This window comes from Dermacentor andersoni, chromosome 4 (genome assembly GCF_023375885.2).
Source record: "Dermacentor andersoni chromosome 4, qqDerAnde1_hic_scaffold, whole genome shotgun sequence".
Lineage (NCBI taxonomy): Eukaryota > Metazoa > Arthropoda > Arachnida > Ixodida > Ixodidae > Dermacentor > Dermacentor andersoni.
In genome coordinates, this window is record NC_092817.1 from 17,904,175 (window position 1) to 17,927,628 (window position 23,454).

The 23,454-nt window shown below is 50.7% G+C and overlaps 1 protein-coding gene across 9 annotated transcripts in view; it reads left to right on the plus strand.

The window, feature by feature from the left end:
* Window positions 1-23,454, plus strand: part of LOC126535795 (proton channel OtopLc-like) — an 84,929-nt gene that overhangs the window by 38,346 nt on the left and 23,129 nt on the right. The window contains exon 1 of one of the 9 annotated variants that reach the window (XM_050182607.3): window positions 16,105-16,483. The exons of 5 other annotated variants lie outside the window; for them this stretch is intronic. In XM_050182607.3, coding sequence (XP_050038564.1) covers window positions 16,428-16,483 — 56 coding nt within the window. In that variant the 5' untranslated portion in view covers window positions 16,105-16,427. Of the gene's footprint in view, window positions 1-16,104; window positions 16,484-21,336; window positions 21,483-23,141; window positions 23,305-23,454 lie in introns of those variants that run through there. 3 more of the 9 variants (XM_055073444.2, XM_050182608.3, XM_055073443.2) reach the window with 3 other exon arrangements.

Here is a 23,454-nt window from a genome sequence, read left to right on the forward strand (position 1 = left end):
TCGCAGTGCGCGGCCGTTATCGCTGGGATAAGTCACTGGGCGCTACGGATAGAATAAGGAACGGATAGAAACGGATAAAACTGCAGTTCGCCAAACAATTTCTGTGGGAGAACGGACCCCGCGGTCATTCATGACGTCGAAGGAGACGGAGGGGACGACAGGCGGGCACGCAAGAAGCGATTACGAGCGAGAACGTTTGCGAATCAGGCCTCAAATGTCCTTCCCCAGACATGTGGCTGCTGTATTGTTTTCCTCGCCTATGCGTTTGCTTGTTTTGCGTGTGCCGCGGGCGACTATTTGTCGCGCCACCCCAAAAAATGCAAAGGGGATTTCATTAGAAGTCATCATCACCGTCATCATCAGCCTTGTAGTTTGCCATGGATGAGTGAAAGAGAAATGGGGGTTAACAGGGAAGTTAACCGGAAGATAAAGCATTCGGTTTGCGACCGTAGCTGAAGGAGACAGAAACATGAAAAAAAGCAGCAGACGTGCTGAGATAGTTAATTTAAATCCTAATTAGCTCATGCAGGGTATAGGTGACTATTTGCGGCCACATCGATTAAAAGGTACGCCATTAGCGATCATCATCATAATCATCAGCTTGTTGCTGCGTAGCGAGAATCCAGACAAACTAAAACAAAATTTGTGTCATCGGCCACCGCGATCGGGGCAACACTGTGCTGAACATCGTGACGTCTAGAATTTCTCATCCTTACATAGGTTGAATGATGGTATCCTAGAGTTGCAATAGAAGGAGTATAGTCGCTGAAAATCTTGCGGCGTACTTAAGACGCCTGCAGTGGCGCACTCAATGCTATAGTCCTCGCGTGCGTCTTGCTGCGTAGGTTACACTACCTTCTCAAGCCTTCTTTCGTTCACGTGTATACCTCGAACAATGTCGAGCGTCTGGTGGGAATCCTGTTTGTGCTGGCCCCACACTGAGCCTTGTCGGCTGCGACGGCACCGATAAGTGGGGCGCCTATCGCCGCCAGCGCACCGGGGCGGCACTCGAGGCTTCCCAGTTTAGCCCACACTGGCGCGGTTCCTCCCGGTTCTACTGCGGGCTGCCACTAGAATGGCCCGCATGTGCACCGATGTGTAATGATTACCAAAGACGGCCGCTTCTGTTGCGCAGCGTATAACGTCACGAAGATTCAGCGGCGCTGACGCGTCACGTTCCGTGCAAGCAAAATAAAAACTTGAACAGACTTTCCCTTACTGAAATGTTTATATATAGAGAGTCTATGACAGTCTGAGAGTCTATAGACAGTCTATAAAAAATTTTGTGTTAATGGCGTAAGCTTTCTCAGAAGGCAAGATCTGTACACGTAGCCAAGTTTTGAAGGGCTACTTGGCAAAAATTTTCGTTCGAAGCGGCGAGCAGCGAAGAAGAGCGCGCAGTGTCGACACAGCCATCTTCTCGCTTTTCTTGTGCAGTGGTTATGGGCCACAGTGTTTCTTTACATGTCCCTTGTGCGTCAAAACCACCTAAGCCAGCTCAGAGCTGAATGTTTGTCTTCTACACGCGTCGTCTATGACCAGCGCACGTGATTTACGATGCATGCTCAGAAAGCGTCAGTGATAGGCATCGATGTCTTCCTGCGTGACTAGCAATCCGCTTCGCACGGCCTGTGTATAGATATATAGTTTTCACACCTTCTCACGGCGGTGATTGATAGAGGTCGCGCGACCCACCGCCATGTTGGTGATCGAGGAGCGACTCGCGTCGACAGGTGGATCGACGGCAAGCGCGACCCGCTGCCTGTCGATCGCGCCACACCGAAAATGTCTTGCGATTGGTGCCGTTCGCATCTGCTCTCACGGCCAGATCAAATAGCCGTATTCCGAGGTCCTACTCCTGCGCCGCTGTCTAGCTTATAACCAGGCTTGCGGCTGCACTCGCGAAGCTGGGAAATCAGGAGAGGCCGACCCGAAACGGCCGCTTTTCGACCAAAGCGACCCTTGCGACCATTCTGGTCGCGCTGGTCGCTTTGGTGAGAATGCCGCCTAAATGTTGTGTATTATACGGTGTAACAGCCGCTGTCAGTATAATGTATTGGAGTTTACGGAATACTGGAACACCGGATACACCCTCCACGGTGTAGCTTATATAGTGCATATATGACGTCAATTGGCGTCACGTCACCTGGTGCTAGTTTCAAAATGCTTTCCAATTGGATGTGCCTTGCAATATCACTGGCGAAATTCATATATTGCATTATGTGCGCTAAAATAATTAGGAAGTTAGTTGATTAGTGATATTTTATTTAGTTTTTGTTATTTTTGTTTCTAGTGTAAGTAGTATCCGCCTCTTCGAGTAATAGCTCAACGAGTAGATTTGCGCTATGGTGTAATTATCAGAATTCGTACTAAGTGTATATTGTAATGGTTGGGGTCGGGCATGAAATAGATGGTAGCTGGCCCATGCCGTCGTCCAACTTATCCACGCTGAGGGCGTTGTTGAAGGGAGAGACTTGTTCTCATCGAGAACGAGGAATGTGGGATTTATTTACAGAATGTACATGAGAACTGTACAGTTCATCAGTCTAACATGACTGAAAGAGGAATGCACAATGAAGAGCCGACAGCGGCTGCTTATAAACACTCTGTCCTCCCTAGATCCCTACGTGAGGGAAAACGACCGTTCGACCAAACGGAGTGTCCAAAGTCATCGTAGCCGACCCGCCTTTGAGGGGGAGGGTTTACGCACTCACTTCTGCACAGGTTGCACTGACCACACCAAGGTGAAAGGGTTCTCGCAGACACGGTGCTTCACCCGAGCAGGCGCCTCTTTACCCCAGAGTCGACGCCGCAGACAATGGCCGCCGCGTCTGTCCATTGACTGACGATTTCTAAGCTGCGTGAGACGGCACCGCCAAATATCTTCCAGGAGCTCCCCTGCTCCAAGCAGACCACGTAGGCGGCGGCGACTCCACTAACCATACTTACTCCGCCGACCACGTCCAGACATCTCGGCGCCGTCCCCCTGTTGACGCGGCTCATTCTGGTCTTCACAAAGCAGGTTGTCGCCGCAGCAGACATTGTCGGCGCCGATCGGCTGGGGACGACGGTCGCTTTAGGTCGCTTCCCCGAAGAACGCCACCCCCGCGGCTGCGGCTGGCTGGGAAAACTTTGCAGGTCGGCACCTCTGCAGGCCGTTCGTAACAATATGAATTTCGAAGCTGCCTACTACAATTCATAAATTACCGTGTGCCGTAAAGTAATCGTTTAATAGATAATTAGTGAAAGTTTGTTACTTAGTGAAATATTCATTTTGATTTCTCATTCGAATAATGTCCGCCTCTGAGAGTAATCTTGCTCAAGAAGTGTATAGAATCGTGCTACATGCCACTGGTGATTTTTAAAGGTTATGTTGAAGATTAAAATACATGCATGCATACAACATACATACATACATACATACATACATACATACATACATACATACATACATACATACCCGCCGTGGTTGCTCAGTGGCTATGGTGTTGGGCTGCTGAGCACGAGGTCGCGGGATCGAATCCCGGCCACGGCGGCCGCATTTCGATGGGGGCGAAATGCGAAAACACCCGTGTACTTAGATTTAGGTGCACGTTAAAGAACCCCAGGCGGTCGAAATTTCCGGAGTCCTCCACTACGGCGTGCCTCATAATCATAAAGTGGTTTTGGCACGTAAAACCCCATAATTAAATACATACATACATACATGCATACATGCATACATACATACATACATACATACATACACACATACATACACACATACATACATACGCACGCACGCACACATCCCGCATATAAGCCATATTATTCTCTTCCGTGCGGTACGTGTAGCATATGGCCGGATGACTTTTGCCTCAGACCGACCGCAGTGCTTTTCCTGAAGTAAGACCCTTTCGCCTCAGTATAGGCGGGCAGTTCTGCTGCTTCGATCCTGCGAGCCACTGTACCTGCGTGCCGCACAGCGCAGCCTTGAGACCCCCAACATTACGGCTACACTGCGTAATATGCTGCGCACTTGCCGGTACTTTGTTCGCGGTTTTACGTCTCGTTGCACCACCACGTCTATGCGCTACAACCAGGTCAGAAAGTGAGCAAACCGTATACGCAAACAGAGAAGCCACCGATAGAAGGCCCCGCCGACGCGTGTGAGCCTGCTGCTGCAAGGGCGCCCAAGTCTGTCACGTCTCGCGTGTTATCGGACAAGCGGTCGCATTACCGAGGCAGTTGTCGGCGCTGTTCACCTATGTCGCGCACGTGGTATCGTCGTCTATATACGGTGGCGAAGGCGCGGCCCTCGAAGGAAGCCGCCGCCAATCGCGCCCGTAATCTGCATAGCTGGCATCCTGAGCGTTGCCGAGATAGGAGATCGCCTTCGAGACTCGGGCTCTCAATTGACGGGGCTGGATTAAGGCGGTCAGAAGCGACTCCTCTTCGAGAATTTCACCTTGTGTTTGGCAATGCAAGCGTTTGCGAGTGATTATCATCTGCCTTTTCAACAACTTTGTGTACGCTTTGATCGTCACCAAAATGAGCTTATTTAATCACGCATCAATCTCACGATGTAGTACTTTATTTACCGTTAATTAACGGAATTTGTGTTCTTGCTCTGGCGGTGGAGATTGTTGCGCGTGGTATAGCCATTGTAACACTTCATTTTTATTCGTAAGAGAGCGAGAAAGAGAGATCGATTCATAGTTTGTTCGGTTTTCCGTGCAATCGGTCAGTTATGGCTTATATATTCTGATCGCGGAAACATGGTGCGAGGATGTTGAAGAGTGCGGTGTGAAGTGCGAAAGCTCTGGAAAAGTTTCGCCATCAGCATCGAGAGTTTTTGAGCGCGCCCCGTTGTACCGTCCACTTCTTGCGTGATCGTTTCTGCTCATTCCTTTACCTGTACAGATGTAGATTTCCCAATATTCCCGAGATCATATGCTCAGCGTTTTTTTTTCTTCCTTATTTTATTATTTATTGATTAATGCAATCCTGTCGACTGCAGATTAATTTTTATTGCATTTTAGATGCGAAGCGGTGCGTATCATCGCCATTGTCATCATGCCTACTCCTTGGAGGAAAGTCACAGTGACCCTTGCTTCAGCTGACCCTACTGTGCGTGCAAGTTTCCTAATCTCATCGCTCCATCAAATCTCCTGCCGTTGTTGACTACGTTTGTCTTCCATTGGCACGCATTTTGTAACAGACCAGCCGGTTATCTCCTCTGCGCATTACATGACATTGCCTTACTCTCCTCGTAATCTCAACTAATGTCGTCTTCCTGAGCTTCTTCTCTGATACGTGTATATACTCGCTGGTAATTCGAGTTCGTGAACGCAGAATTGACAAAACGCAGCGTGCCACGGTGCATTTGACGACAGACACAGCTCTGACTAACCTTGTCGTCTTCACTAGTGGCGCCTTTAGCGCTGTTCGATTTACTTCAACATGTATACCATGCAACCGGCTAAGTGCTGTACACTCCTGCATATGTTCGAACTTTCCCGCGCGATGACTTCGTTCGCCGCTCACTCAAAACGCGCGGGTATTTGTGCACAGTGATGAAGGTCAATGCCCTGGGCAGTAGCCTCGGCGTTCACGCCGCAGTGGCGCCGTTGCCGCTTCCGTGTCGATCGTGTCGAGAGCGGTCTCGTCGAACGTGTGTATTTTCCCAAGCCGTCGCTTTTCGACACGTAAAACGGCGTTCGTACTGAGCGACCGCGCGCGCAACTCGGGGATATATTTGGACGCGGCTGGTGCGCGCGCGTTTACTGCAGTGCTGGCCTCTGTTTTTGCGAAGTCAACCGTTCACAGGCGTCGTGCGTGCGTGCGTGTTTGAATGTGTACGTAACCCCGCGGCCCCATCTTCCTGGCCCCTGCCCCGCGGGCCCCCTTTGCGGGAGCTCCCATTTTGCCTTTTTCAGGCGCCGTGGGCACGGTTTGGTGGAAGACGCACGACTTGGGATCTGTTCCGCGTGCCCGCAGTTTTTTCTTTTTTCTTATGCGCAGTTTTGGCTACCTGGCTCCGACACAATTAAGTGATGTTGCTCTATAATATGAACCCATCATCACAACATCCGGGTGGGAAGGTTATATGGTCAACGGAATTATAGAACGTGACGCAGGTTGACCTTTCGCTGGTTTCTTAACCAGGACCTCACGAGGTGCGGAGTGTGACTGCTGCAGCCAAGAATCGAAACCGCGACCTCGTCCTCAGCGGCAAAAATACTGATGCGCGTTCCGAGGCGAAACAACTCCTGATGGTGCGGAACCCACGCAAAATATATATTCCTGCAGTACATAACTGCTGGAGCGTTGACGAAGACGAGATGACTTGCCGAAATGTCGGCGTTACGGACTGAGGCCGCACCTTTGTTCAGCTTCAAATATTTCCTTGCTGGGACGTCGAATGCGGCTCTGGCGTCCTTGACACGCGTGACCGAGTTCGTTCATGGCGAAGAACGCGCGTCTCACCTCGTGCGTATACTCTCAAATAGCCGGTGCGCGTCAGCTGCAGCAGAGACGCCATATAACTCCCGGAGAGTAATGGCGCGTTGCCTTACCCGCTGCACGGGAGTCCCCGCGGCTGCTCTCCGGCGCACGTGGAGCCGAACCCTCTTCCTCGAAAGCAATCGCCTTTGAAGCTCCCCGACCGGGCGAACACGGCGCCAATCTACCGTTTCCGGCGGGGAGAACCCGCATGCGCTGTCTCTTGTTGCTTTCGTGCAGCACCGTCCCTGGTTGGGATGTCTCATCCCTTCAGATTAGGCACGGCTTCTTGCACCGTTCGTCGCTTCGTACTCTCATAAGATTTGCTCGCACTAAGAGGGGCGCGACATCGTATTCACGGAGGCGCTTTTCTACTTCTTGACGAGTAATCTATAAGCATCGCTCAGGCTGAAACGTTGCTGCTTGATGTGCGCAGCTTAAGACACGGGAGTGGGTGGTCCTCGGCTACTGCCTCGGGCAATGCTGCACTGAACTCCTGTCGTAGTGTCCAACTCTGCCGGCCCTCGCTGGCCAGTAGCTCGCTATCGCACGAACTGTCGTCCAGATGTTTCGACGATGCGGGGTGTTTCGGCCGGGGTTCGCGTCGCGACCTCTCTCGGTGCCACTCTTCGTGAGGGCGCGTCTAAAAGTCTCGTTAGCTCATCTGAGAATGTAGGGTAGGTGGAGGAAAGGAGGCGTCAGGGAGTCGAGAAGCCATGGAATGTTCCTGGCGATCTAGTTGGCCGTAACGGGATACGGGCCATCGGTTCCCCCCCTTCGTGTTTTCCCAGGGACTCTTCTTCGTCCGGGAGCGATGGGCCGAAACGTCGCCGTGCTGGCGCCAGAACTCGGCACCCTGTCCCCGCTGTTTGCTCCGTTGGGCATCTCGGGAGAGCGATCTACTCGTGTACTGTCGACTTGACCTGTTGTCAATTTATTGGAAAGAAGCGAGCTGTTTCGGCACGACCGATGTCAATGTATAAGTGCGGATTCGACGTTGTGCAGGCTTACAGAAGGAAAATTTGTTCTGCTTTATCCTAATTAGCTTCATGTTTGGTATAGCCTATTTATCCGAACGTTCGACCACATGTCCCATTTGCGAACGCAGTATGGTAGTTAACCTGCTGCAGTGCTGTTCAGCTAATAAGCACGTGCTAAAGCCGCAAGAACTCTTCCTTCCTTTTTATAGTTTTTTTATATTAGCACTGGAATGTACCCGAACTTATTAGGTCTCTTGTAATCAAAATAAAGTTAATTCTGTCTTTGTTTTGGTGCCATAGGCGTCGTCGCAACAAAGGTCCGGGCCACATGAGCAAAGTTAGACGGCTTGTGCAGTGACTCCTGTTGCGGCTCGAGGTGGCGTTTGGGCCAGGAATCCACCTGACACAGGGATGAGTACGTGCTAGTAGGAATGAAGAAAAAAGGGCTAAAACGCGAAAATTGCCCGCCGTTCCGCAGTGGCTTAGCGGGGCAGCTCGGAGCGGAGCGTGCTGTAAAGACGCTCAACTAAAACACTCTTGTGTCTCGGCGAACCACAATCGTCAAATCGGTCGCAAAATCTCGCCCATACCGACGGATCGTTCCGCTGGTCTTCGCCCCCGTATATGGAGCAAGCGCGTAGCAATCTGGCCTTCGACGTTGGCCCCCTTTCGTCAGTTAGTTCATGTTGTCAGGGTCAGGTTCAGGTAGAGTGATCTGCGCGTAAGTTGTGCGTTGAAGTGAGCTCCTTTGCTCGCGCGTCACAGTCTATTTCGGCCCGGCGTCGTCTGGGCGCGCGCTGATGACAGGACTGCCTCGTGGTTAACGTCTAAGTAATGCTCATCGCCGTAACTTCCGACCAAACTCTGGTCCAGCGCGGAGCGTCGTTCGAAGTTGATCCTTATAGTTATGCTCGCTTTACGATCACTTTGTCCTTTGTTATGCGCTTCTGACAGCGGCATATTTGATGCCACGGCTTATTTTGTAGCCGTAACGAAGAGAAATCAACTCGAAGCTGTGTCGGCGGTGATTTGTACACGCGCTGTATCGCAGCGGGCAGTGTGTGCGGTCGAACCTTAGTTTATGCGAGGGCCGTTGCACGCCTTTCCCGGGGCTTTGCGGTTGCAGAAGCTTGGCAAAGTGCTCGTGATTACGAGACGGCCTCCTTGATCGCCAAGCCAATGGCCCATGGGAGGAACATCCCTTCCAAGGTCGGCGCGGCGTGCCGTTCAGTGCGCTCGAGGGCATGAGAGAGAGAGAGAGAGAGAGAGGGAATGTCTTAAGGGAAAGGGGGTTGTGGCGGGTGCCATCACGAGGGCACGAAGTCGTCGTTTAAGTGCGGCCTGCACAGCACCCGGAAGTATCAGCGACGGAGCGCTCGATATTGACCCTTCAAGAACCACCGGCAAGCAACAGCCCTATAAAGGTCTACATGAGAGACAAAATGTGCACGCTCTTTAGGGTGAGCGTCAAGGGAAGTAAATCCGACGCGGATAATCAGGGACATATCGTCGGCGCCACATACGAGTTTTTGATACTGCATCACGGCTTAACATATAGAGGCGTAAAGATGGAATAGACAGGACAGATTATCCTATACGCTGCGTAATGTTTTCTGAGCTCAGTAATGCGTGATTACCGGTGACGCGCCGTATCATAGGCGAGGTGACCGAGACTATGCGGGATTATACGACAACTCGGCAGGAGCCCATAGACATATCGCGCTTAACAGCCTGAGCCTTTTGATGTAATGTTGCGTCAATAGTTATATAGCTTTAGCGAAGCATACTTCGTCTGCGCCATAGCCTTGCTCTGTTACCTCAATTTCAATTCGCAAGCATTTATTTCTCCCCTTGAAAGGAAATAAGAATTGAAATAGAACGGACACACCGCCATACATTCATATATATTTACTCTGATCCAGCGCTCTAAAATAATATATATGAATTAAATTTAATTTAATTTAATTTAATTCATATATATTATTTTAGAGCGCTGGATCAGAGTAAATAAAGACGGAACATGGCTAATGGGACCGGTGTTGCATCTGCGTGACTTGCGCGTCCACAGAGAGCCTTACTTTATAATATGCGTATTGCAGTTTACAGAATACCGGAACACCGGAGACTATTATAGTTACGCCTGTTCCATTTAGTAAGTAAGAAGTTCCTAATGACATTTAACTCAGGGCAGGTATTTTAGGCGCCGCAGGAAAAAAAGATATATGGACACTTTACAGCACCATACCAATAGGCGCCGCCATATTTGCTAACATGACAGCGCCCGCCATTCAGAGCCTTCAGATCGGCGCTTGTTCACTTGTTTACAATAGCCACGGTAGCCGCATGCACGTGCTCATCAGCCATGCAGCCGCTATTTAGACCACCACGGTGAGCAGTGAGTACGTAAAAAAAAAAAATCATGTGGTTTTACGTGCCAAAACCACTTCCTGATAATGAGGCACGCCGTAGTGGGGGACTCCGGAAATTTCGATCACCTGGGGTTCTTTAACGTGCACCTAAATCTAAGTACACGGCTGTTATCGCATAAGCAGTGAGTACGTACACTACGCAGCATAGGTATATTAGTTTTAGATTAGGAGACGCAAGCGGCTTGCTTACGCAAAAACAAGGAACCACGGTACTGCGCATGCGCAGAACACTACGTAGGGGTCTCTACGTACGCAAGCCGCTTGCGTCCCCTAATCTGAAACTCTCTAATGACTATGCGACACAGGGTTGTGGCCAAAATTGCAGAGGCAGTGTAAGTATACCGTTCATGTATCCATTTTGTCTGCGCTGCAGTGTTATCATGCAAGCTTGCCGGTTGAAGGCGACGAATGTAGCAGCCTGGTGCTTGCTTTTATACCCTTTAAATTGTAGCCTTTACAGCAGTGTATTTGTGAGGCTGTTACGGCCGCGCGCTTATTGTCGTTAACTGTATGTGCAAACAATTTCGTGCGGGAACAGGCGCGTGCGCGCGCAGAAAAAGCCTGTTCGCGAGCTGCTTCGACCACTATGGTTCGTTCCGACCGCACAGTTCTTGTCGCCAGCGCTGATCACATAATTTGGGAATGGTGTTCTGATTACTTACAGCGTAGATTAATATGTGTTCCCCTAAGCGTGGACAAAAAAAAATGGTACAAGTAGCTTAGCGATCTCTCTGCTGCTGTTTAGTTCACGGCGCAGAGAAAACTCGCGGCGCCCGCCTATTATTCTACGTTTGACTTCGCTGGAAAGCGCTTGCGTGGAGAGGATGTATAGCGTTGACTTCCATGCTTACCGAAGTTCAACATCGCGAGATATTTTGTGCCAGCGGTGGCTGCAGCGATGTGTTTCTGCTGCAGGTGGTCTGAGCCTGAACGTCATTGCCGACAATCGGCTGTCGGTCGTTGCCGGCAATTGACTATCCAGCGCTGGCGGTAGACCTTGTTGCGCACACCTTGCGAAGAGGTGTGCATAACGAGCGGTCGTAAATGTGGACACTCCATGTGCAGCTGAGGTGGATAAAACTCGCATACAGTCGGTGTCTTACAAGTCCATGTAGCAGTTCTTGCGGTTCACGACAGGACACGTTTTCTCTGCCCAGTTCATCGCACATTATTATTTTTATTTCTAAATAAAATATATAGATTTTGTTAATAGGAAATACAGAGAGGTCGACCTGAGCTAGTGCGCTGTAGTCTGCTACTCTTCACTGGGGTAGAGGAAGCGAAAACACTGGGATGGATGGTGATAAGAGAAGTGGAAGTGTGTATGTACATTAGACGGTGGCCCTAGAGCTGCTCGTCTATAGTTGTGTCATGCAGAAACTCCTGAATAAATTTTACTACTACTACTACTACTACTACTACTACTACTACTACTACTACTACTACTACTACTACTCTGCTCTTCCAAAATTTAAGTAAATAGTATCCAACGAGTCTCGGCGAAACGTTGCGCGCACGGCCAGCGGCGGCTGATGCCTGCTTGCTCTCGATTCAGAAGGCGTTCAATGGCGACAGGCCTGTGGCGATTCCTGGTGCGCGGTAGGCATACCGCTCGCTCTAAAAGGTCTTTAGCTTTTGCTTTGTCACACAGTTCGCTGTAGGTTTGTTCGTGCACTGTTGACGTCGTCATCACGAGAGCGCTGCGGCGCGTGTCTTTCTCTCTCTGGTATTCTATAAATTGCGATAAGTATACGAACGTGTTAAAACCTCCTAAAGCTTCGCACACAAGCACCACATTCCTCAAACCGCAGTGCATGGTACTAAGAAGCATCGCTTGGGTAGAAAGGTCTGTGTGGCCGCTGGTGCGCCACTACGATCGAGAATCGTTTCTCGGCCGACGTCGGGGACGCTGTCTGCTGTAAACGAGTACCAAGGGCACGAGGCCGCGTCCAGGCGCCCTACATTGGACTGAAACTAGCCGCTTCCTCTGTGCTGATCGGTCGTCGGGTTTCTTGGCCTGCATATATGGGCGGTTAATCTAGCACTTGGCAAGCGCCGATGTGTTTATGAGCGAACTCGCACCGTCCGAAGCGATTGCGACGAAGAGTCTGTCGGTCTTGTAGCGTCCGATTCCCAGAAACGACGTTGACGTACGCGCGCACATTGTCGCGCCACCAATATATATACGCCGTTTCCTGCAACGCAAATCCTTAACTATTATCTGCTAGCTAGCCTAGACAATACATTGCCGCCCAAGGACAAGCGACGGATATCATGTTCGGTAGGCGCCCTCTCTCTCCACGACCTGCATCCGTGGTGGCATTTATTGCGTGCTGATCGTGAAGCGTAGTGCGTTTACTGATCGGCATGTCAAACGTTGTGGCGCTGTGAAAGGGGGCGCTTGGCGTCTGGATTATGTTTTGGGAGTGATGCGTAATAGTATAACCGCGAAGCGAGTCTCTATATGGAAGAGTGCTGACACTGGGAACAACGAAGGCACCTTTAACGTTTCTGAGAGACAACGATCTTAACCGGACACTTTATTCGAGTAGTGTAGAAGGGGTCGATCAGCCCATGTGAGAGCGGCGGAACTGAACATGCACCTGAGTCTGCATAAAGCGGAAGATCCATGAAGATGAAGATGTGCTTCAGCCAACAGTCCGGGAACCCACGATCCTTTCCCTCCTAATCCCCAACAGTGGCCTAGAGCCGTCCCCTTCCTTAAAATATAGCCGAATCCACAAAAAGCGCACATTTAGCTTTGTTTGATTTTGGAAGCCCTATAGAAGCACCGCAGGCTACAGTTTCGACCACACCTGCACCTGCTGGTGCATGGCGGTGCTCGTGGAAGAGCTCCGACGACAGCAGTGCTTATTAACACCGTGTCGAGAAGCTGTCGGTCAAATTGATCGACTTCTTATGGCGCTGTTATATAAAGCCTGATTCATATATACAGCAGTCACACAGCCTTCGTGACGGATGCCGGTGGGGTGACGGTGACTGGATGGGGTGGGTGACGGCTTTTGGGATCAGGCATCAGAAAAATAGTCAAGAGGAAGATTTGGTGTTTGATAGTTCGTGTAATGCGTAGAGTAGATAACACTTGGTCCATGAGGGTATATACAGAATGGGTGCCAAGGGAAGGGGGAAACGTAGTCCAGGGCAAGGACCTGCTCTTGCGATATACAGAATTGTTCGTAAGAACATATTCCAGTCAGTCCTGATGCTGGGCATGTTATTAGCGAAGGCGGCCGGCCAATGGCAAAATGTTCTTTCGACGCCAATTGTATACTGGTGCAGATTAGGAAATTTGCAGGCATAACCGGAATGATTTGACTTACTCACGACAGAGATCATTGGAGAACGCTTGGAGCCCAAGCTTCGAGCCTTAAGTGTACATATATAGGCCGATTTGCTGATGTGACTGTTTTGCTGATTTGCTCTTGCATTCTATTCAGTGTGCCTCTTGGCTTTTTTGCTGTTGTTGTTTGTCTGTTTTAATGTGAATCCACAGGCTGAGTCTTGTAAGAAATTGTAACCATATCTTTGTTTCTATCCTTATTTTCTGTAACCCCCCTTATGTAATACCCCGACAGGGGTCCTTAAGGAAAATAAATGATGATGATGATGATGATATTGATCAAACAAGAGAAACGTTATTCGTTTCATCCTCCTAAATTTGCTCCTTGTACTTTTTATATCTTTTCTGGCCCTCTATGGGCCACCGGTGCTATACAACTGGAAGTTGCCGCAAGAATATATGGTGATTTGGCGAGTCGACTCATTTGCCTGGCCTCCTATATTTGACGGCCGGATTAGTCGCATACGTGGGGCTGCTCACTTTCTGAACGAACAGACCGCAATCAGCTCTTTCGGGACCTCCGTATCCGGACAGAGAAGGAAAGCTTCTTCCAGAAAGGATTAAAGGCTATAGGTGACGCAGGCTGCGGGTTTGCTTCGGGATTGCGGGGAACGCGCGACACACAAATGATAGCCCTTGACCCACAGTCTGAATCCTAGCAATTTCGTCAAGCTTCATGTTTACAGGGATTCGCGCTGTAAGACGGGACAGGCGAGGTGGTACACACGCACACACGCACGCACACGCACACTAGTTTGTGTATGTGTACGCGCACTCCCTGCTTGTTTCGTCCTTTTGCGCTATTCCGTGTAAATGTGTATGATGACCCTCCGACTGAAACAAACGCAATTGGTGTCTGCGTCCTTTGATGTTGCTCGCGGTTTCGTCAGCCCTCACCCTCCACCAGCCCGACCCTCCCGCCCTTTATCCACGTGTCTGCGTTGCGCGCATCTAAATTCGCAGTGACACCTATACACGGAGGCACATTTCGGGCGTACTTCCCGTGTACGCGTCGGCGCCCCGCTTTCACGCCCTTACCATGGCCAGAACACGCGCCAAGGGTTGCCCGCTTCGATCGATGACCACACAGTATATAGAGCAAATTTTGGCCTCGATTGCTCCGCGGTCACAGCGAGACGTAAAATAGACGCGCCGGCGCCGAGCGACGCCTGAAATACGCCAAAGATCCGCCTCGTGTAGTTGCTGCCAATATATACTTGTGCTCTTCGATATTTTTTGCGCATCACGCTATAGCCCGATATCTACGCAAAGCACACGAACGTTATCGTACGTAAAGCGCAATGTTCGCCTATAGACGCAGCCTTCATATTCGACATCGCCAAAAAAGCAAGTCGTTACGCTTTTAATGGCCGCAACCATCCTCTTTCTGCCTTTAGAAATCCGCCGTCCGCCGAATGTGCGCCACGTCGCGCGCGGTACCTTCATGAATAGCCCGGAGGTGAGCCAGACGAGTCCGCTTGTCTGTAGGAGTGCAAAAGAAGAGAAACAATTTCCCGTCTGTCACGCGCACTCGGTTGCACTAGCATGATGCTGTTATTAAATGGATGCTCCGCTTCGCGCACGAATTTGAGCGTGTAGAATGCGTTTGCTTCGAGCGTGCTCGAGGCAATCATGTACCGCTGTATATAAGCCTTTCTTGTTATTTTTCCTGCAAATTCCCCAGGGGCAGAATGAGAGAGAGGAACGTATGCGCGTGTCATCTGGAGTCTGAACAGTTCTCTCGTCACGCGCCATGTATTCTTCAGAAAAGGTCCTCAGACTGGCTGACTTGTTATTACTTCATATTTCTTTAATTGCGGTTACATCAGTGCCGTGAAGCTTATTTACTCACGCACTGTAGGCCTTCGAAGTTTTTGTTTCATAATTCTAGATTCATTACGCTCGCTTCTCCGTCTAGCGGCTACGAATGGCGGCATGCTGGGCGTGAAAGAAAGCGTTTACGTCGTCCCGTCAGCACCTGGGAGAGTGGAAAAGTGCGAATAATAAGTGAGGAGAGTAATTTAGTTACGGGCTCTTCTTCGCTCCCTACTTTCTTCGTTTAGGCGTTCACAACGACATTCAACGCCCCTCACTCAAGCCTCTGAACCTCCCTCTATTATGTTTTCCATGTCGGTATTTGTCCGCGTCTCTTTCCCTCTTTCTACCTTCCTCACTTCGCTGTTTTTTTTTCCTTTTTCAGCGGTATATGAAATCTCTCTCTCTCTCTCTCTCTCCACGTTCGGCCTAGCTTCGCACGCGCTTCGGACGCACGCGGGGATTGCGTGAGAACTCGTCGTACCTGCCTGCCTCGTGTGCGTAGGGGCGCAGCAGCCCGCGCGCGATTAATTAGACGCTCCCGCACACACGCTCATACACAAGCACACATATAGAGGACTTATCAGTCCAAAAAAGACTCTCGCGCTCGACAGGAAAGCCCACGCCCCGGCCGCAATCGAGCGCTTGGCAAGCTCGATTGCCTCCCCCTCCCGCCCGCCTCATCCTGTCGTCGCGGGCGGCCCGGCGTCACAAGGTGTGCACAAACGGCGTGTCTTCGTGTCGTGCGGCGTCCATACCCCTCATTTTTTTTCCCAAGGCCATCGCTCTTGACTTCGAGTGGTGGGCGTACACACAGACGCACGCACACCTGGCTGCCCGCGCGTTCACGTGCACAAGTGCACAACGCGGCCCGGGTCGCGTGCACCGTTCAGCGAGGAGGAGGAGGTTGGTGCAAGCGACAGGTTGCCTGCCGCCGCGTCGAGGAGCCCCGGAACTCTCTGCTACAGCGTCGTCGTCGTCTCCCTCCGGCCACGGGGCAGAGATAAGGATTAAAGAGCCCGCGGCTGCGGCTGCTCGCGCACCAATCGCGCGACATTGACGCTGGTGGCTGAATATAGCCGCGTGCGTGTGTGCTTGTCGCGTTCAGTCGGTCGGCCGTCGCTTCTCATCTCCATGCTGCGGTCGAAGCAAACGGCGCGCCCCGGCGCCCCCGTTGCGTGCTACATCCGACGCTGCGTCCCATCGACGAGACTCGGTCCGGGTCGGTCGGCACCGTAAGCGCCGTGCTCAAAGAAGGTTGTTGTCCAGCACCATCGACCCCTATACAGCCCGACCCAGCGTCGCGAACCACGTTCTTACGGAGCTTGAAGAACAGGCAGACGTCTGCAACACGCAGCCATGTCGGCGAGCCCTCTGTTGAGGCTCGTGCAGTACAAGAAATGCAACCTGAAGAGGTACGTGCTGTGCGGATGCAGCATCTTCTACTTCTCTCCTACAACCCACCCCCTTTGGCTTCCCTTTTTTAGAACTCTCTCTTTCGCCAGAGGCATTGTCATGTAGCGACGGTCGTGAGATTCCCAAGGACAGGCACCGTTGCACATTGCACAAACGGGCGAATCTACTATTCTGCGGAGTGTTTATTGCCTTGATGTCTTATCATGATGCGAGACTTGTACGAACGGTGTACACGATAGTGTAGCCGTACTTGTTTGTCTCTAGGGAAGAGGCGCTCAAAACAACCGCGTTAAACCGAGCACGTGGACTGCCTTCGTATATCTCTGCGTCTTGGGAAACGTCGCTGCTTTCGGCGGACTGTTTTGCATACACATCATAGCACATGCACAAAGCAACCACGCGTCTCTCTCTCTCTCTCTCTCTCTCTCTCTCTCTCTCTCTCTCTCTCTCTCTCTCTCTCTCTCTCTCTCTCTCTCTCTCTCTCTCTCTCTCTCTCTCTCTCTCTCTCTCTCTCTCTCTCTCTCTCGTTTTTAAGTTTCCGTCTATGTGCTTTCGGTTAAGTGAAACGCGAGGCACCACACGAAGAGTATAACGGCGTTTATGTTTCACGAATCTTCTTTCGTATTCAGATTTATTCTGGTCGTTGCGTTATGAGGCGTTCGCCACGATCACGCTGCGTGTGCACTCATGACGCGCCTGACGTGCATTGGCTGCGTCGGTAGCGGCGCGACAGCTCTAATCTGGGCTTGTCGGTGTACGCTCAACGCGTCGTTTGCGGCTTGCGAGAGTGTTTACACGTGTGTCCAGCAATACGTTGGCTCTCTGCCTATAGATTTAGGCAAAGCTTTCTAGGCGAACCGGAAATGCGGCGATAACTCGCCAAGAAAAACATTGCCCCTTAAAGAAAGAAAAGAAGAATGCAGAGGGAGCTTTTTTTCAGGAACTGCTGCTTGCAGACTGATTCACAGAGCCTCAGTAACGAGGATATATAATTGATATGGAGAAAGGCCCAGTAATTGCTATCGAAAAACACCTATGCTGCACTGCATGTTTCTGCGGCGACTATCTGAAATGAATAAGTATATGGACAAAATTATATATATATATATATATATATATATATATATATATATATATATATATATATATATATATATATACTTTTTTTGCTGATGAAGTTGCATAACAGCAGTGTACACATGAGTATTGACGCGGTAAGCGTCATGTACGACTAATATATTTTTAATTCACTAATTTTAAATTGATAACTGCAGTGGGCACATTGTAATAGTAAAATTGAAGTCTGCCAGTACGCAAAACACCGTCTTCTATAACTATGTATCTCGCACCATTTCCGAGAAATCAGTACTAAATTCTGCAGCGCAGTAATATAAGAAACATAAATATAATTTGTTTAAATAATGGCAGAGAGGTCCAGTAATATCGTATTATGTAATACGCACATTGTTTCTGTCTTCTATCATCTTTCGTTTCCTCTTCGCACGCGTAATGCGTAGACGTGGGATCGTTCCCCACCTGCGGCAAGCTTTTTCATCCACTTTTATTTCCATTAATTTATCATTCCTTTAATTAGTAAATTCAAGTAATTTCCTTTATGTTTTTCTTGGTGTCTTTGTTTATTGGCGTACAGTACACTGGCTAACCTCCCTGTCTTTCCTCCCCTTTTGTCTCTCTCTCTCTCTCTTGTTTGTTGGCTTCTCATGATATGATTAATAAAGATCGGGCCCCTCGGTTAACCCCCTTCCTTCTCGTTTCCTCTTCATGTCGTTTAAGTCACCCCATCTGAAGTAGCATGCCCGCATACATGTAACAGGGCTGACATCTTTAGCTTTCAATGAACTCTCTCTATCTCTCTCTCTCTCTCTCAATGAGGAGACATGGACGACCGATTAGTTAGGTTTCAAGCAGCATGCGCGTAAACTTTATCAGACATCTTCTCTGTACGCATGCTTATCCAGCGTTTGGGCCAGGTTGAGTGCTTTCGCTTGACCTTCGTTAGGTCTGACCAGTTCTATCAATTCCACGCTCTAAACAAATAGATTCTGAGGCGGCATGATGCTCGGCGTATGGCTGTTTGCAGATTGCGAAAGCCCTGCGCCCACGGCATCCTCTGCCTCTACACAGGCGGCCAACTCTCGTCAAGCCCGTGCACTACAGCAGCGGGTACACCCGTTCAGGTTGGCCGACACGACGCATACGTGGTGTGAGCCAGCCTGGAAGGAAAATCATTGGTTGCCGATAACCTCCTAGCGTGCGATGCCGGCTGAATAGAAGGATCATCGATGGATAAGCGACTGGCAAGAGATCTATCCTTGCTTTCTCTCTGACGCGAATCCGGTTCACCTTCTTGATTGGTTGGCACGAGCCGTATATTTCGCTTCGCTGCATGGAATTGGCGAGATGGAACGTAGAATTAAACATTCCTGGTTTGATCGGCCTTCTAATTTATCCTTAAGCAGCCTCGAGCTCCCTTTTAACAGACCCCGTCTCCGTCGCCAAAGTTGTCTCGCTCGCCTGCAGCCTCGTGCCAGGGGCGAGAAGCGTTGCTAAGAGGCGAGGAGGTGAGCGATGTCTGTCGCTGCTACCCTTCCCTTTTGATGTAGCAAATTACTTCCTTGTGTCGGCATCCAGGATGTCTTTGCACGTGGTCATGGTTTTGATGCTGAGCTTTATTTTTTCTTCCTTCGCACCGTTGCTGGGTTACACCCATCGAACAGTCTACTTTCAACTTGTACTAAAACAAATGGAGTATCAACTTATAGGATAAGTGCGTAGTTTGGAGAGACCTTTGTTCTGCAGTGATTGGTTGTCGATTGTGATGATGAAAACAAGTTTTGTCGCTCGGCGACTCAACGTTTTCACGCGCTTCGATTGTGACCAATCGCCCAAATAGATTAAAAGTAAGGCATCGTTTATGTACAGACAATTAGCGGATAGAAGTATAGCCAAGTTGGCCGAAGGGGAATAATGCGCAGTTTCACGGGGTTTCTCGTCTTCTTTATTACTGCAGGGAAGTGGCTCGTAATATCTTAACGGGCTTTAATTGTCACAGGAATTGCCCGTCACCTAATTCCTGCCCGTTTTGCCGTGTTGCTTGCAATTCTACCATGCCATAACGTCGGGTAAGAAGCTTACATCTATACATATCGCACATACTGTATAATAAGTCTACCTCGTCTCTTCTGTTTTTGTTTGATCCCATGCAATTCTTTGAAAGACGCTCTTTGCGACTCTTGTGCACAACAGAACCAGGTGTCCCGTCGACACGAGTTATTTGCGTTTCCCACGCTAACGGGATGACGTGTCGCGATCTGCGCTGTCAGGGCTTCGTATGCAGGGGCAAAAAGCCGCAGGCTTTACCCGTCCTCAGAATGCCGCATTCAGCTGCTGCGAGAATCGGCCCGGTTCTCCCCAGTCCACGGGGCGCAGCACACCGCCCACGCGAGCGAGCATAATGGTACGTCCACACTAGCGACAAAAACGCGCGCGACACGCCGCACGCGGCAAGCGCCCGCGCGGCAGACGCGTACGGGCAAGTCCACAGTCGCGTTTTGCGGCACGCGGCAACGGCCCGTGGAGTCCCGCGTTGTCTCGTTCCATTCGATACTTCTCGTGACAACGCGCTCTCCGTTCTGCCCATTTCGTCTTCCATCGGAAGTGTCTGGGTTTTTTGTGCCACTGCCGGCTACGGCCGAGGAACTACTGGTGACTGTGAACACTATAATACTTGTTTGTTCTATACTTGTGTGACGCCGACGTGCCAGAAAGCGGACGAGAAAGTTTTGGGTGCGGTACAGGGACACTGAGGGCCAGGCGCAGACTCTGCTTCCCCGCCTTCACCAATTACTCACCTGTCATGCCAAACTGCTGTCCATAATGTGCGAGCGGTTGGCGCGCAGCTCCTTGTCCGACGCTCGATTTATCATAGAGGCACGCATATCCGCGAACGGTTTCCAAAAGCGCCTCCATTGCGAGGCGAATTCTTCGTCGACGCCTCAGTGGTGGTGCGGTAAGGCTTAACAAAAACAGCCCCCTTGACTGGAAATGGCCTCTGAGATTTTACGGCGCGCGTGTCACTGTTCAGTCTCAGAGCCCATAGATTATGATTCTTTGCTTATGCGACAGGTGGCGTCACAACCGCGCGGCTCGTAAAGCGGCTCGCTTCTGATTGGTGGTCGTTTTGCGTCTGCCGCGAAAAATGGGTCTCGCACCCATTCGCGCGTTTGCCGCGCGTTGCTGCCGCTTTTCGTGAATCTTGCCGCGCGCGTCAGCACCGCTCGCCGCGCGCGGCGTGTCGCGCGCGTTTTTGTCGCTAGTGTGGACGTACCATAAGATGACGCGCTTCTCGCATCCGACGCTTTCGCGTTCTCGAGACGAGGGCACGTCCGCGATTGCTCGTCACAAAGGGAGCGCGTTTTTCAGCGCGCATATGGACATAAGCGACGAAAAGGGAACTATATAGGCACGAGGAAGCAAGGAGGCGCAAACGCTATAAAAAAAAAAAAAAAAAAAAAAAAAAAAAATCGTGAACGGGATGAAAGAAGCCGAACGAAGGAGGAGGAGGAGACAGTCCAGGAAGGCCTAAACTTGAGGGAAGGCTCAGTACGGTGGCGTCCCGCGGAGCTGCTTCTCGGAAGCCACGGGGGGCGGGCGCCGTTGGTTATTTCGCCCAGCAGGACGGGCTGCTCGTCACTCCCCCTCTCTGACCCACGCTTTTTAACGGCTCTGATTCCTTCTCCAACGTTTGTGCTTTTGTCTTATAATTACTTTCTTTCTTCTCGCGGAAGAGCGCGCACTGCCCGTCGTCCCACAATGCGCGGTGTAGTTCGGGGTTTGGACGTGTTTGGGTGGTACCCCGGCTGCCAGCGTACGACGGGGAGCTCAAGAGCCTGCGGCGACTCGTGCGTCTTCCTGGAAAGCCGGCTTCACGTGTGCGCCATCGCCCGAGCGCTGCGCGAAAGAGGCGGTTCTCGTACGGTAAAGCTCTCTCACCCGTATATCCTCGATTTGCCTTTTTCTTCCTCGCTCCGTTGAGTTGCCGGATCGTGATTTATCGGGGAGAACACCGGCGATGGTTTCCTGGTTGCTCGACACGTTGCACGGTGGTGTTGAGCGATGTTGTATCGCTGTCGGCGGCTTGTCTGAGGCGACCGGCTTCGAACCGTGTTTTCATGTGCGCATGTGTGTGTGTGCGTGTGGGGGCGGCATTCCGAAGAACGCAAGGATGACGAGATGTCATGCGGCTTCATTACTTGCGCCCGACACCAAGCGAAAAAAGTTAAGTAAATTTAATTGTGCTGTTTTACGCCCCGGTACCACGATCTGATTATGATGCATGACGTAGTGGGACATTCCGGATTAATTTGGACCACCTGACTTTCTTCAACGTGAGCCTAAATCGAAGTACACGAGTGTTCTCGCATTTCGCCCTCACCGATACCGTCGTGATGGGTATCGAACCCGCGAGCTGTAAAACTATAGCAAACTCAGTCGTTGTCATGCTCTGCGTCGCGCCTTCTTCGTTGCTCCGAGGAAGAGGAGGAGGAAATGACAGGCGTTACTTCCAACGGAACTAATGGCCCAGTCCGGCCCTCTTATATATGTGGCCTTGTTGGACCTCCGGGCCTAGCGCATCCTTAATTCGCTTGACGAGCGCTTCAGAAAACGTCGCACCGTTGCAAACTTTCTAATAACGATAGTTGTTTGGCGTCGAATATAGTGATTCGTGTGACATTTTTTTAGAAACCGAAACGAAAACAAGCTTGTCGTCTCTGAGAGACCAACTTCTCGCGTTTCTCTGTCGTCTTCTTTGTTTTCTGCTTCATTTTCGTGCTTGTCTGTTATTATTTGTTTCTGTATATTGACCCACTTACCAAGTTCAGTATTACAGCTACCGCAGAGTTAATTGTACTTAGCGCTGTAATGGCAATTGGCGGTGCACTGAGAGCAACGTCTTCTGCAGCTTCAGAGTTTCGGAGACAATGCTTGGTTGCAGGGGCAGTCGCACTGACGCAAAAAAAAAAATGCATATTCTTCGAATCCACCGTCAACTACATAATTGACAGATGTCGCTGTCGTTATTCGGTCGTGTTTTAAGCGCGCTTTACTAAAGTGGGGCGGAGGGCTGACCATTGTTAAAGGCCTGTAGTGACTTAATCGTCTGAGAATCACTCGGCTTGGTCGAGTAGCTGCAAATGTCTAGAGTGTTTACGACCACGCGCGCGCTACTCACAAAAACACGCAGTATGTATGTGTATACATGCCTGCTATCGAATCTTGTTCGCTGCAACGAGATCGACTGTGGTCGTGTAGACACAATCGCGCAGCACGTGTGTAAGTGGACGTCCATCTGCTCTCCGCGAGCCGTATCGAGCTGCATCGCTATTTCTCGAACGCCGCGAAGATCTGCTGTGTATAGGCTGCTATCGTTCGACGCATTCGGCGCCTCCTGAAGTGGCGCGGAAGGCGACGAAGACAAGCGGCGCGGCGTCTTGGCCAGCTGAAAGGTCAGAACGAAAAGAGTTTTGCGCATCTAGAAGCACGCCCGGGGCCTCCTCTGGATCGCACGGGCTCGAGATAGCGGCTGATAAACCGGGGCAGAGCTTTCGAAGAGCGAGGGAACGGCGAACGAGTGCGTACATACAGTGCGCGTACCGGGGGGCTCTATGCGGATGCGGTAGGTATTCGTCTTCGTAGAGCTCACTTTGGAACCAGCGCGGTGTTCGGAGTCACACAGAAGTATCTTATCACGAGGTGGACGGCTGATGAAGTACTTGGTGAGCTACACGGATGCCTTCAGGTGCGACTGTGCCACGGAAAGCAATGTCCTATATACTTGCCACTGTCTGAAGTGCACAGGACGTGCTTTTCTTTCTTTCGATACACTCCTCTCCACTCGCCTTTGTTAACGTCGCGCGAACGTCGCTGACGAGTGATTGTTGGGCAGCTC